The following is a 13,775-nucleotide window of genomic DNA, read 5'->3' as shown; positions in this document are numbered from 1 at the left end:
TCATTGCAGGCAGGCATCATCATGCATTATACATCTTACACTTTTCTTTCCAAAGACCCAACACTCAGTTATCTGTTTGTCACGACACAGGTTTAGGAAATTTCAACCTATCCTAGGGGGCCTATATTCATTACTGAGTGAGAACATCCTCCATGACAATAAATAACTTCTGGCCCTCGTTGAGAAGAAATAAGTGAGCAAATGAATGAATGCTAATTACAATCGATCTTGAGACTGTTTAGACTGGAGGAGCAGCTGCATAAGGATTTATAAGTGCTTGAAGGAATATCTGAAGAAACTCTTACCAGCATCCAGCATCTGGGGCTTCCAGCATTTGTCCCACATACTATGATTGTGTCATTTACTTTCTGAATGATGGTGATGAAATTATCACACTCCAGCTGTGAGGGAAAGAGACAGAAGCCGAGAGGAACAAAGGCAGAAAATGAGGCAGAAGAAAACACAGAGATTGGGGAGAAGGATTAAAGGTGCAGAGAGACAGAGAGGCAAAAGAGGGAAAAACAGTCGAGAGGATGTGAAAAAGTGATTAGGGGGGAAGAGACGGCGCAAAGGGAGACAGAGAACAAGAGGCAGACCACAGGATTGAGGAAAACAAACGGGGAAGAGAGGGAGAGAGGAACAAAGCAAGAGTACAACACAAAACAGATTACGAGGGAAAAAGCGGATTGCTCAGAGACAGCGATTTAAGAAAAATTGGAGGCGATCCACACTCTGAACATCTTTGGCAGACAGCACACAGGAGGCTTAGCCCTGCAGAACAGCACTGCAATACTCCATATGCATCACTTATTCATTAAGTACAGAAAATGGACTGCTATCTCCAAGACATGACTGGATGGAGGATGAAAATTAATACGCAATACTCCCTTAAGGGGTATATTATGGTTTTAGGCTGTAGTGGCGCTACTGTTGAGTCAAGTTTGTTTTAGTGTGTCTTTAAAAAAAAGTGTGTTTTAGAAAGCAGAGCACAGATTCTGATGGAGGCAAGGTTAGTAAAAACTGGAGACAGTGAAAGTACATCAGTAAATCCAAAAAACAGGGCCAGAGCTTGTGTGGGTGGACGTGTAGGTGGATGGGTGGGCTGGTGGGTGGGCTGGGTAATTTGTGGGTGAGTGTATGTGGGTTTGTGTGGTTTCACTTTGTGTGCTTGTGTTCTTTAGGGAAATACTTTGAGGTCTTTGGTTTTCGTGGCCCACACAAAAAATCTGGGACGGGGGTTATAACATTAGAATTAGGTTTAAATGAGGTCAGTGTGAGACTGACATGCTATCTAGCAGAATAAGAGACGGGGTTGTGTTGCTGTGGACGTGTCTGATAGGGGCCAGTAGCTCATTTCAACCTCAAACTGATGTTTTCTTCAGTAGCTTCATTTTTCCTGCTCTTAAAGTCTTGTGATGCATCATGTTCTGGTGTTTTGCTGCACTGCTTGGCAAGAAACTCAACACTGCTCAGAAACAATGCTCACTGGAACAACAGCACAGCATCCCAAGGAATTACATCCACAGCCAGTGATTCCGCACCTCATGATTTATGTCCAAAGACAAGTAATGTGACCTTTGTATCGAGGCGGTAAGGATGTGGATGTTAGGGTGGTGCAGGCATGGAGCGTGTTTGGCTTTTATGCAGGAGATTGCCTTTTCATCCTCCAGGATCTTTGTCCTTGTGTGGTTCAGAACACATGGGTGAACAGCTATCGGTTTGAAAACGCACTCCAGCAGTTCACTTGAATATTGCACTTATGTGAAGCTGTGAGACAAATTTAAAAAGTCCAGTGTTTTTGGAGTCAAGTGAGGCTGATGAAGTAACAGACAAAAGCTCCTCCAGAGCCACAGAGGACATCATACAGCTGTTTCCACAAGCTGATTGATGCTCCTTGGTACCAGTAACTGACCTTTAAGTGTAAAATGAGAATAAAAGTGCCCCTTTTTACAAACTGCTCCATAACTATGATTGACCTGAATGCCCCCTGGTGAGAGGTAGTGATTGGGTTGTTCAGGATGAGGACTGAGCTTTAATGCAGGTTCTTGTTATGCTCAGCTGTATTTCCTCTTTGGGATCAGCTTCGGGGGGTTTTGGACAAACTGAACCTGAAGTGGACAGGCAGTCCTGAAACGTTGTGGCTTTATTGGGGAAGATTTACTGCATCACTTAGCATGTTCTCATTTTTCCACCATCTGCCACGTCCAGACTCTCTGGACGCTTCAGCTATGTTTTTCAGGAAAGACGGCCCAGTCTTACGCCAAAGCATGTGATGGACCTCCCCATCCACGAGAGGAAAGTGTGTCACTTTTTGCTTCGCCAAGGCGTGTTTGAAGGTGCACGACCAGCAGGGGGCGATGATGACAAAGAACAAACACAATATAAAGGACAACAAAGTCCACATGTGGGTCACATCCTTCAGTGATGGAGACCAGGGTTTGATTCCTGTGTGAAACCAACAGTCCGTGTTAATTGTTTTAAGGAAGTCGTTACTTTAAACCAAACTGTGATCTTTTCCTGAACTTAACCAAGTAGTTTTTGTGCTCTTCCTCAGCAAGCTTTATTTTGAAAGTGTATCTGGACGTTGTGTGTTTATTACTGCTAACCTGACCATGGAAGGAGAACATTTCACGCCAAGCGAAGCCAAACGTGACATTTTTTTAACCTAATGGCTCAAATTCTGCCGTCATCTCACTGTTGATTGTGATGTTCAGGAAAATGTGTTCATCCCATTCACATCCATCCTTTTTGGAAGGATTGAGTACAGCAAAAAGTCTTTTTGGGCCAGTGGGCACCAGAGACTGAAAGTATAATTTGCGCTTCAGTTTTAACATTGCCTTATTTTATATTTTAAGTATTTAAAGTAGAAAGAAAATTAATTCTTTTTTTTTTTTTTTTGGCAGAATGCGGAGTTTGACCTTGACTAAAAATGGAAAATTAGTCTCAATGATCTTAATTTCCTGTAATTATAAAACTGTGCCAAAATGAATGTGGGAATTATTAATGAATGCAAAATGGTAAAAACGTTCTTGGTATTTAAAGCACGAGCTTTAAATACGACCACATCTGATTCTCTTGTCAGACTCGGCCTTTTTTGTCATTAGGATTGTTTGATTTTCTATGACGAGCAGCACACTGAGCGGCACTGTATCCTTCTTAAGGTTATTCATTACAGTATTGACGAAGCTTTCGCACGTTCTCAGACTTATTTCAGTGTTGCATTAAATTGCTGGTATTCTCTCGGTCTCTGTGGAACCTCGTGGAATTACTCACTGCAGTTATCAGCGGCTCACTCATCTGTGCATTGTTTGGTTTGTTTGTTTTGAGGCGAAGCTGTCTCCTGTGTAATTTTATCTCATCTGTATAAATTAGCATTTTTATGCATTTGTTTTAATTGTGCTTGTGTGTTTTTGGCCTCCTCAGTCTTAAGAAAACATTAACATCAACCTAAACTAAATAAGAGAATGAAAACTATTGATAGCGATGGTAATGATGAGAAAGGATGGTTACACACTGATGGAGGAGGAGAAGCGATGGAGGTGCTGACAGTCAGGATGAGCTTCTACCTCGAGTGGTGCAGCCTTGGCCTTGCAGGTATCAATTGCAGTCTGATCGGATGCCGCTGGGATCTGTAGGAGGAAGGAGTGTTTAGTTTGTGCCAACTTCTTTCACCAGTTTCAGCAGGAAACCGCGACCCTGCTGCAGCTGCTGAAACACAGCGAACGTCCACCTCGTTGGCTAAATCCACTGTGATGTTCACTGCACTCAGCGACTTATTTGGTCATTAAATGTGTCATTTACATTCTTGTTGTCACCAAGTTACCTCAACCTGCCTCCTGTACTTCACATTTCCCAGAATTCCTTTCAGCAACCCCTCATAATGAGCAGAGTACATACAGGTAGATATAGAAAGAGTTTTGTGCCCTTCAGTCAAACAAGCTTTGTCTCTGCATTGCAAAGCAGGTAACGGAGTTTACTGACCCTTTAATAATAAATGTGTTCACTGCAATTGTTGAATCCCAGGAAAGACTCTTTCATCGTGCAGCTGACGCCATGAGTTTATGTTTACTGCTGCTGTTTTTAAGAATTGAAAATTGTTATTTTTCCACTGCTCCACTAAAGTAACCTGCACTGGAAATGACTCAGCCTGACAAGATGTCATTTCACTGCGTGAGTCAGAAAAACACACCATCAAACATCAAAATAGTCCCTCGATGCCAAACGCATCACCAATTCTTCCACCTGTCTTTTTGTCTCCAGTAAGGAAAACCCGACACTCAGCCAGCGATCATTCCAAAAAACAGGGCACAGTCATATTTGGATCAAACGCCGAGCTTACAGTCGTTTCAATTTGTCAGGCTAGTCAGTGCTGACACTGCAGCCCACACACGGTGCAGTCCTGAGCCTATGTTGACATTATTAGCTCAGTCAATTATGTTGTCTGTCCTCACAGGGAGAGATAGGTGTATCTTCATTTATGTATGCATGACCCAACTTCCTGGGCCCTCGGCCGCTGAACTGGGTCAGCGGCCGGCCAGCCATCTCATCTCTCTCTGCCTTCTTTGGCTCGCTGCGTCGGCCTCACAGCGAGAGGGCAACTATATTTGTTGTCATCCCGCAAAGCCTGGCAGGAAGTGTCGAGGGAATATATGTTTTTAAAGTAACGAGTTCAGTTTTACTTACTGCTTTGTTTCCATGTTAAAGACTTTAACTGAGTTAGCCGGTGCAGTGTTTTAAAACGTCAGGAAACCTTTTTTTTTTTTTTTTTTTTGCAGATGAGGCACTTTCACTGCATCTTTTCAATGAATAGTTTGACATTTTGGGAAATATGCGTATCACTTTCTTGCTGAGAATTAGATGATCTAACTCGCTTGGCTCTGTCCAAAGTCCAAACAGCTACTAACGCCTCACTAATTAACACATATTTGAGCCAGTTATGTGCTGTATTTCTTCATTTCTTCATGCTTGATGCAGTGATATCCATCTTCACACTCCAGTCTGATGCATTTTCCTCCTCTCCATTCATTACTATTATAGTTTCACTGCTCTTTGCGATTGTGTTTTTATCAGTTAAAGACTGTTAAAGATTTCTCTGGCTGAGTAGAGAAGCCCCTCCCTAAGGATTATAACACAAGGCACCTCACTTATACAGGTAAAAAGCTTCACGTTATAAATTCATGAGGTTATTACAAAGACCAGCTCCACCTGTGATTCCAAAAGAGCAGAGGAGCATAATCGCCGGGCTACTGATCGCCTGAGAACTGACCTATGGCGGCGCCGTGAGGTGCTTCCTCCTCCTGTGAGTGTAAGCGAGGAGCAAAGGGGGACTTTGTGAACCCGTCTCAGAATCAAACCCTCTGAGACAAGTTTGCGATATTGACCTCGTAAATAAAATCTACTTCACTTAAAGGCGCTGAACACCCACACAGACGTTTGGAGTTGGTCTGCCTGATTAGACCTCTGCTCAGGCTGACGGTGGGCTGAGCTGAGAACAGGTGACGTCACCTAAAACAACGTGCCAAAAAGAAGGTAAAGGTGTAAGCTGCATTACCTCAACAACTGTGACCAGAGAGTAAAGGAGCTGTCAATCAAGCGCACACTGTGAACGCCTAAACAGCCCTGAGAGGAGGTTTAATCACAAAACTGAAGAACATGCGTAGGTGAACCTTTGGCGGCCTCTTCAACCTTTAGGTTGAAAGCAGGGTGCTTTCATGGTCAAGTCTTATGTCCAAACAGCACTTCCAAACATTGGTTGTTTGCCAAACTGGCTTTGAAGCGAACTGGCCTTAAAGCTTGGCAGTGTATAGCATTTCAAGCGGTGGCTGGCAGCTGATCTTTTATAACCACTCTCTACATGGCAGCAGAGTGGTTCCACATTACAATGGACTGTCTGTAGCTGAGAGATTAAATCCTCTGAAGCATCCCTCTAGAGCATCTGCGTGCACGTCAGCAAAATCAGCTAAAAGTAAAGCATACCTGTAGGTCGCGGACCCCTCGGTTAGTGAACGTCAACACGTAGATCATCGCCTGGCCGCCCACATACAGCGTGTCGCTGCCTTCCTGGTGGTACATGCTGATGTAGTTCTCAGGTTTGTTGAAGTGGAACCTGGAGGGCTCTGTGGATCAGAGCAAAACATGTTACGGAGACGAACTGGCAGACAAGAGCTTTGTTAGTCTATATTATTGTTGTTTTAATTGTTAAAATTTGTTTTTGTTTGTGCAATGAAAAATGTCCCGTGGTAATAAAGTTTAATTTAAATTAACTGAACTCAATTAAAGTTATTCTAAAAAGACGGCAACCATTTCACATTTTAATCAACACTGCTGTGGCTGATTATCACTGCTGAGTGCAAACTTATGAGAAGCAGGAGAGGGAATAAGAACACATACAGGACAGTATGTCTCCAAACACATTTCAGAAGCAATTTCCAGGTGATAGGGAATCAATCAGATCAGCAGCCAAAGCAAAAGACAAGATTCCTGAAGCAGAGGTCAAACACAATAACAAAAGGTCAACACATGAAAGCAAAATTGACTTTCACAAAGTTATTTTAAAAAGATGATCCAGATTTAGCCGGACTAAGCTCCTCAGGCAGGTCGAATCAAAGTCTAGAAGCCCTGATGGCAAAGAGCCAAACGTCTGGATTTTGATCTACATTTAATCTGCCGTCACTACGGGAGCCGGCTGGAGGACTGCTGGCTATGAACTGGTTTGATTTACCAAAACATTCCCTCCGACGTTGATGCCCTTTGTGCTTTTAGATTAAACAGGGAGCCTTTCCAGAAACCGGGCTCGGGTGTTAGAGGAAAAGGGCATTTGGTGGGAGCATAAATATCACTGAAATAATCATGTGGGCAAATACCATCACAGATGCTCGGTGGAATTACACTCAGGACACCTCCAGAAGGCTCCAGAGCTCATTTTGGCATTTCTGATTCACCCATCCAATCAGACTCACATTGCAACGCTGCCTTTAAAAATAGATTAAAATCACCACGAAAACAGTCTATAAATGAATGGCACATAATGAAAGAGCTTTATAAAACAGCACAGTTTCAATCGACCTGCCAGCCTTTTTCTCCCATTTGCTCCAGAAGTACGTTTCTCCATTTATTTTGTCAAGAGACGTTTCATGAAATTCCAGTCTGAAGAGTTTAAAAGCTTTGTAGCAAACCAACCTGTTTGGGCTTCTGACAAAAGATGTAAAAGGAAAAACTGAGTAGCAGAAAAAATTACAAAGGCCACAACCAGGAAATTTACAAAAGGACGAAGAACATAGATTTCATCCCCTTTTCATTTCCAAAAAACAGAAAGTAAAACCTGAACTGATGCTGAATTCTGATCTCCGTTTCAGTTTAAATAGATTTCATGGCCACGCTCTGTTCATACTGATTTTCTTCTCATCCCTGAAATAAAAAAGACATCCAGTCTGACAGCACAGCCAGGATGAAGTGATGGTGATCACTGATACAGGTTGCTAGCCAACCAACTAAGTTTCTATGGAAACAGCGGCCTCTCTGATTGGCGGGAATCTAATTGATGAAGTTTGTACAAGTGAGGGGGGCACAAGGAAGGCTGCATGTGGCTGATGGCTTAGGTGGGAACATGTATATTCATTTCACTGTCTGACGATCTTGAGAGGAAACACTCTGTCGGCGGCAAAACACACCGACAGACTGGCATAAATATTTCTTTTAGAAGTTACAAGCAGAAATTCACCGCTTCCCGAGTAAGCCTCCGTTAGCTCAGTCTGCCTTCAACAGAGAAAACCTTCATCTTCTGTTAGTCGGACCGACGCACATCAAACTCAAACAAAGTCTGGATAGAAAATAGTGCCTGGTGTTAACCTGCAAACCGCCCAGCCAACATCGGATCATACTAAAAAGCTTACGCTAAAGCTTTAGCATGAAGTGTGTGGATCTTTGAAATGCTTTGAAGTGGTTTGTCAGGCCTCAAGACACAAACACAATAAACACAAACACGGTGTGCTGTGACTGTAACACACAAACTTTGTTTAGCTAAGTGACGCTCCTTCCCCCACCTCTCTCTGATTGGACAAAAAGTTTGGACTGTCAGAGGTGATTTCACACAGGAGGAACAGAGGGTACAGCCACTGTTAGGGTCTCGTTTCTTGTCTTAACACAATTTCCAAAGCGCCACACATTTACAAGATTCTGGATGTAGTTTGAGCTCCTAACTTCTCTCTTCCCTTCCTATCTGTGAGAATGTTTCTTCTTTCTTTGGACATTTAATCGTTGCTGCTTGGTGAAAACCTTGAATTCTCAAAAGGTCAGCGTTTCATTAACCAAGAAAAACACCCTTGTTTTCAGCTTGTGTTCCAAAAAGAAAAAAAATATGGCTTCATTAAACTCAAGGGCTTGTAATCCTTAAAGAAGGATGTTAAAACATTAAAACACTTTCAAATTAGTGAATCAGGAATTCCTAAATGCAATAAGAAATGTGCTAATTAAACAAGAGCAAAGCACAGAAGTTATTTGGAGAATCGTTTCCACCTGTACTTAATGAATAAAGCATTCTGGATATTGGAAACAGCAGCAGAGGCAAGCGGGTTTGATCAAGAAGCTTTTGAAGCTCTTCTGTTGAGCTCCAGCAGATCCTAAAACAGCTGCTATTTCATTTACAAAGAATCTTTCCATGCAAAGTTGTTTTGGGGGATCGACCTCAAGGTCCACCACTCTGAATTTGACACAAAAAAAAAATATCAGGCTCGTTGTGCAACAGGGTTTTTGTACTGAAGTGTTCAGGCCTTCAGCTGAGAGAAAAGGTCAACACAAACGATGGCTGAACTTTGGCAAAATGTTCTGATATTTAGGATGCAGCCATGGACGTCAAATTAGCCTTGAGACGAGCTGTTGTCTCTCTTCACTCACTCTTTCTGTCGTTTCTTTCCTGCTATGTCATTCAGATTCTCTCTTTGAGTTTGTTCTGCTTTGCCTCTCTCTGCCTTTTGAGAGACATATTCAAAAGAAAGTGTGTCCACAAAATCAGGAGTGCACATAACCTGTATGCAGGTGTGACATAATCAGAAATGCTAACATCAGTTGTTTCAAAACATGTCTTTGCATACAAGGCAGCAACTCTCATTGGTCATCAATGCACCACAAAAAAACACAAAAAACAAAAAACAAAACATTAAACCAAACCCAAGAAGAAGAAAGACTGTTCTCTGAAAAGTGGCTTCAAGATGTGCCATTGCTTGCTAACAATGCTAACAATGCTAACAATGAACGCACAGAAATGTGGTGCAAAATATGTCGTTTGCATCTACATCTAGCAGACAAAACAGGTGCATTTCATAATTTCTATCAGCCACTATTTGATAAACATGAAAAGAGTAAGGAGCACTTGAATGTGGCACAAGCTAATGCTAACAGACAAGCTACTCCAGCTGAGCATTCCAGTTGTCCGCTTGGTGAAACAGCGTGAATGAAGAACAGTGGGAAGCTGTGTGTGATGTTTTTCTCCTCACATTTCATGAGGCTAAACACGTACATCCGATGCCTTCCTGTGCTTTGGATTTTGCTTTATTGAAGCGGCTAGCAGTGAATGCCGGAGGTGCGTATTATTCATGTGAAGGGGGGACATGAATAATGTAAAGTACTGCACAAAGTATCAGTGGGGAGCTAAGAGCAAAGTTGCAGCGCACTGAATTTTGGGATGGATCTTTGATGGTTTGCATGAGGATGTTTACATTGTGTCTGCGTCCACAACAGGAACGTGACCTTGGACTTCTTTGGACTGACTGAATCGAGTTCCTACAGAACTGCAGAGGCCATAACAGATGGACTCTTTTCCTTGATGCAGGTTTTGATAACTGCAAACTAAAGTTGGTTGTCCTGCGCACAAACACGGCTGCTTTCAACCTCAAAACTATGCTAACTGGTTGCAGAAGGGGATTCCCATGTCCATGTTCAGTGAACTGCGCACACCCTTGAAAACTGTGTGAAATCAGCTAATCGCAAGATTCCTTACTGTGAGGTATTCAGCCTGTCAGTTGTCAAGCTACTGCTGTTTCATTGGCTAAATACTGCCGTGCTGAAGACGTGTGAAGAGACTGGATTGTACTTTTGGAAACTGGGGAGGTTTCATGGTGTCTGATGGTCTGCATGCATCACCAGCCATTCAAATGCAACTGGCTTCGAGTGATAACAGTGAGCAGCGTATCTGCTCTGTCTGGGACTGGGAGGTGCATCTTCATCATCCACCATGCAGGAAGCTGAAGCAGAGGACAGTGAGGAAGACTTTGTCTATGAAGACCAGGCTATCCACACACCATCTGGTACTCACATGAATGCCTGACTGGAAAAGTTACGTGCACCCCTGCACATAATGTACAGTAAAGTAGGGCAGGCTTTCATTTTTTCTCACCTAATCCAAATCCTAATCCTAATGCAGTGAGGAGAAGCATAAAGCATTCACAAACCTTTACATACACGTACTTTCACGTGTGTATGTATAAATTACTTTTGCTAGTTGTTATTCTTATGAAAACAGTTATGATTGGCTCAAATGTCTGCGTGGTGTGAAAGGAGTCGCTTGCAGTGATGATCCAAAAGAGATTCATCTGCAGCTTGACATTGTTCTTTTGCATCTCTCAGCTAAGCTTCATTTGGTTTGTTGTTTTCTGGCCAAAACTTCACTGTTGTGCCTCTGTCTCACTGTCACTTTGTTTCCATCAGAGGCAGCAGTTTTCAGAGAAAAGGCTCCAATAAACCAACTCAATGCTTTCTGCCCTGCACCAAAAAGCACACAGACAAAACAGCACTGCTGCTTTAACAACACGTTTTTGTATTGATATCAATGAATACCAATGATTAGTTCTATCTAATGGTGATGATGACAGTTTTAATTCCTGTACACAGTAAAGAGGCCTACACTCAGCTTCCAGTTTAAGAAGCTACCTTTGTGACTAAACTCTCACAGATTCAACAAAAGCAACATTATAACCTTCATGACGGTAGGATTCATTGCACTTACATGCACTTAGTTGTGTGTTTGGGATGGATGCACTTTCAGTCTTTGATGACATCTTGTTCCTGCTGAGGCCTAATGCACTCAATTGTCTGCCCGATGAATGCAATGTAATGCATTCCCTAATCCCTCCAGTAACTCCAGCCATCACAGCATGTCCTACCTTAAACCCCTAAACTGAACAAAATTTTAATCTAAATCCTAAAATCAGGTTGTGGCTGTCAAACAGTTCCTTGAAGGCACGTGAACCTGCCAAATGTCCCCATTTGGCAAAAAGTGAGGACACTTCACCGTCTGAGGACCTCGGCGCTGTCTGTGGTGCTGAAACAGCGCAGGCTCAGTCTTTGCACCTCAGGCTGAAAGTGCGCCTTTGGTCGATTTTCTGACAGTTTTCTACCTGTACAGTGTGTGTGTGTGTGTGTGTGTGTGTGTGTGTGTGTCCCAAAGAGAGGCATTTATAGCTCACCCTGCAATTGCATAACAGCGAATTTGATTGATATGACACGCACGTCCAGGGCCGTCATCTTGTGCGTTTTGTATTGTGCTAATCTGCGGGGAGGGGAGGGATACAGATACGGATAACTTGACACACAGCCCCCATCTCTACTGATCGCTGAATACATTAGAGGACAGTGTGAGGTGTAAAAACGCGTGAGTGGAATAGATAACTAAGAGGCGGCTTGGAATTTTCCATTCATTGATGTCCCCTCCCTTTCTCCCTCTCATGTCTATCTGTACATGTAACCTATGTATTTATGGCGGCTGCAACCCTAAAGCAATCCAGGAGCCGGGCTCCTCTGCTGCAGTGTGAAGCAGCTGCCGTGTCCCGCATTGCAGCTCCGCAAGGACGCGGGAGCTACGATCACCGTGTCAACCTCTAAAGCGTCATATTTCACAGTAATGCTGCTTGGCGCTGGCAGGCGGGTGTTTAAAGGGTACAGCTCCGCGGTGTGTTCACGGCGAACTGGCGCCATGTTCCTCCAGAAGACAGGAGGGAGGTTGTTTTTGCGCGCTCCTGGTTTTGTTCTGCTCGGTGCGCCTCGAGGTGAAGATGCAGACGGACGGTCGCCAATTAGCGCCTGGGTGCCCCTGACTGATAAACAGCCAGCGGCGGTGCGTTTTAAAAACGAGCACACAGTGTACTTGTCGCGAACTGAGATGAAACGAACACACAAGTTGTCAAAAATAAATAAATAAATAATAAAAAAAAAAAAGAAAAGAAAAGAAGAAGAAAAGCCACAAGTTGCCCAAATTAGATCCGAATTATTCAAATGTGCCTTTGTGCGAGTGTGCACAACGAAAGCTGAAAATTTACTGGAAACACATGACCGGACCGGCTCACAAAACACTCATATTCTCTTATTCTGCACATGATCTCTAGTTAACATTGAGATAATACAAGAGAATTAGTTTTCGTCCAGATGCTCATCCTTTTCTAGTCAGAGAACATGTGTGCGGGCCCTGAATGGTGGAGCGCGTAATTTACTACTCGGGCAGTGGGGGGAGGGCGGTGTTTTAAGAGCTTCATCCAGAGGTAGCCGCGTCGATATGGCTTTATTGGTAGCTTACTGTTTGAGCTGCTTTCTCAAAGGACAAGACAACATGAGTTAATGAGGAGAACTGGAAAATATCTGCCCACATCACCTCGTGACTAAACTCTCAGTCCATTCATTCATTCATTGACTCATCCGTCCATCCCTCCATCCTTTCACCCATTCATTAATCCACTACCTTCCACGCACATAATTAATAAAACATGCTTGGCGACCTAAATAATTGGCTGAATGGCTTACAAACAAACAACGTCCAGAAAATACAGCTCTGCCTACCGTGCACAACAAATTTCAGCCGAGGTGACTTTCCGGCGATAACCGTGGCCAAAAGCGACAGCAGGATGAAAGAATTCATCTTTCTTGAAGCTCTGCCGTGTGTAGCCGCTTTGTAAAATGATTAAACCGTACGAGGCGCTCCACAAAATCCCTCTCCTTCCTTTCAGTCGCCTTTGTGGTCCCTCCCCGATCTGCTGCGTCCCAGATCTGTGCCACCGACTGCAGGTCCCAGTCCTATCTTGTCCGTCTGCTCCGCCGGCAGTTCAGTTTGGAGAAGTCGGGGTATCAGGCTCCACCTCGGAAACAAAAGGCAAAGGGGGGAGCGTTGTCGATCAACAGGGACGCAGTGATGAAAAGTGGGATTGCAAAAATTGCCTGCAAACACATCACTTTTTGTTACTGGCGTGTGGGATTACGCGTCATACCTGTTGCTGACGGTGAAAGATGATTTTCACACATATTTCTGCATCTGACTGTACCTTTAAAATCATGTTTCTCATATTGTTTTTTTATTTATCTTGTTTTCAGTTTTCATCCCTTCGTCCGACGGTAACTCCAAAATAATGTTCTAATCCAGGTTCCAGCTTTTTAAAAAGGTTTTTTTTTTATATATATATATATTTCAAATCTTTCCGTATTTTAATGCTTTTGAAGTAAAGCCAAAAATACGACAGCGTAAACAATTAACCTCCTTATATATGCAAAATGACTAAATTTCATCATTCCACATTTAATGCCAAGATGATATATGAGCCTACAGGCCAGGGCCATTTTATGTTTGCACACAAGCCCTCACACCAACTGCCAATAATGATATTGCCTCAGCAACTGCTCCTACTGTAATGTGTAATCAATATGTGTCAATAGTGCCTGAGTGCCTGAATGGGAGTGAATCAGCAGTTTGGCTCTGCTGCGCTTGCATTTGTGAAGTTAATTGAGTCAAATTTGAAAAA

General features: G+C 43.2%; 1 protein-coding gene across 1 annotated transcript in view; it reads right to left on the bottom strand.

Moving 5' to 3' along the window:
• Positions 1–13,255, bottom strand: part of LOC143324152 (semaphorin-7A) — a 37,050-nt gene extending 23,795 nt beyond the window's left edge. Inside the window, exons 1-4 of the mRNA XM_076736380.1 lie at positions 12,823–13,255; positions 5,977–6,116; positions 3,567–3,629; positions 306–401 (exon numbers count right to left, since the gene is read on the bottom strand). Coding sequence (XP_076592495.1) covers positions 306–401; positions 3,567–3,629; positions 5,977–6,116; positions 12,823–12,901 — 378 coding nt within the window. The 5' untranslated portion in view covers positions 12,902–13,255. The remainder of the gene's footprint in view (positions 1–305; positions 402–3,566; positions 3,630–5,976; positions 6,117–12,822) is intronic.
• Positions 13,256–13,775: the final 520 nt, after the last annotated feature.

The sequence above is a fragment of the Chaetodon auriga genome, chromosome 8, assembly GCF_051107435.1.
Source record: "Chaetodon auriga isolate fChaAug3 chromosome 8, fChaAug3.hap1, whole genome shotgun sequence".
In the NCBI taxonomy this organism is placed as follows: domain Eukaryota; kingdom Metazoa; phylum Chordata; class Actinopteri; order Chaetodontiformes; family Chaetodontidae; genus Chaetodon; species Chaetodon auriga.
Note: the sequence above shows the minus strand (reverse complement) of the source record. Positions and strands in the feature narration are given on the sequence as shown.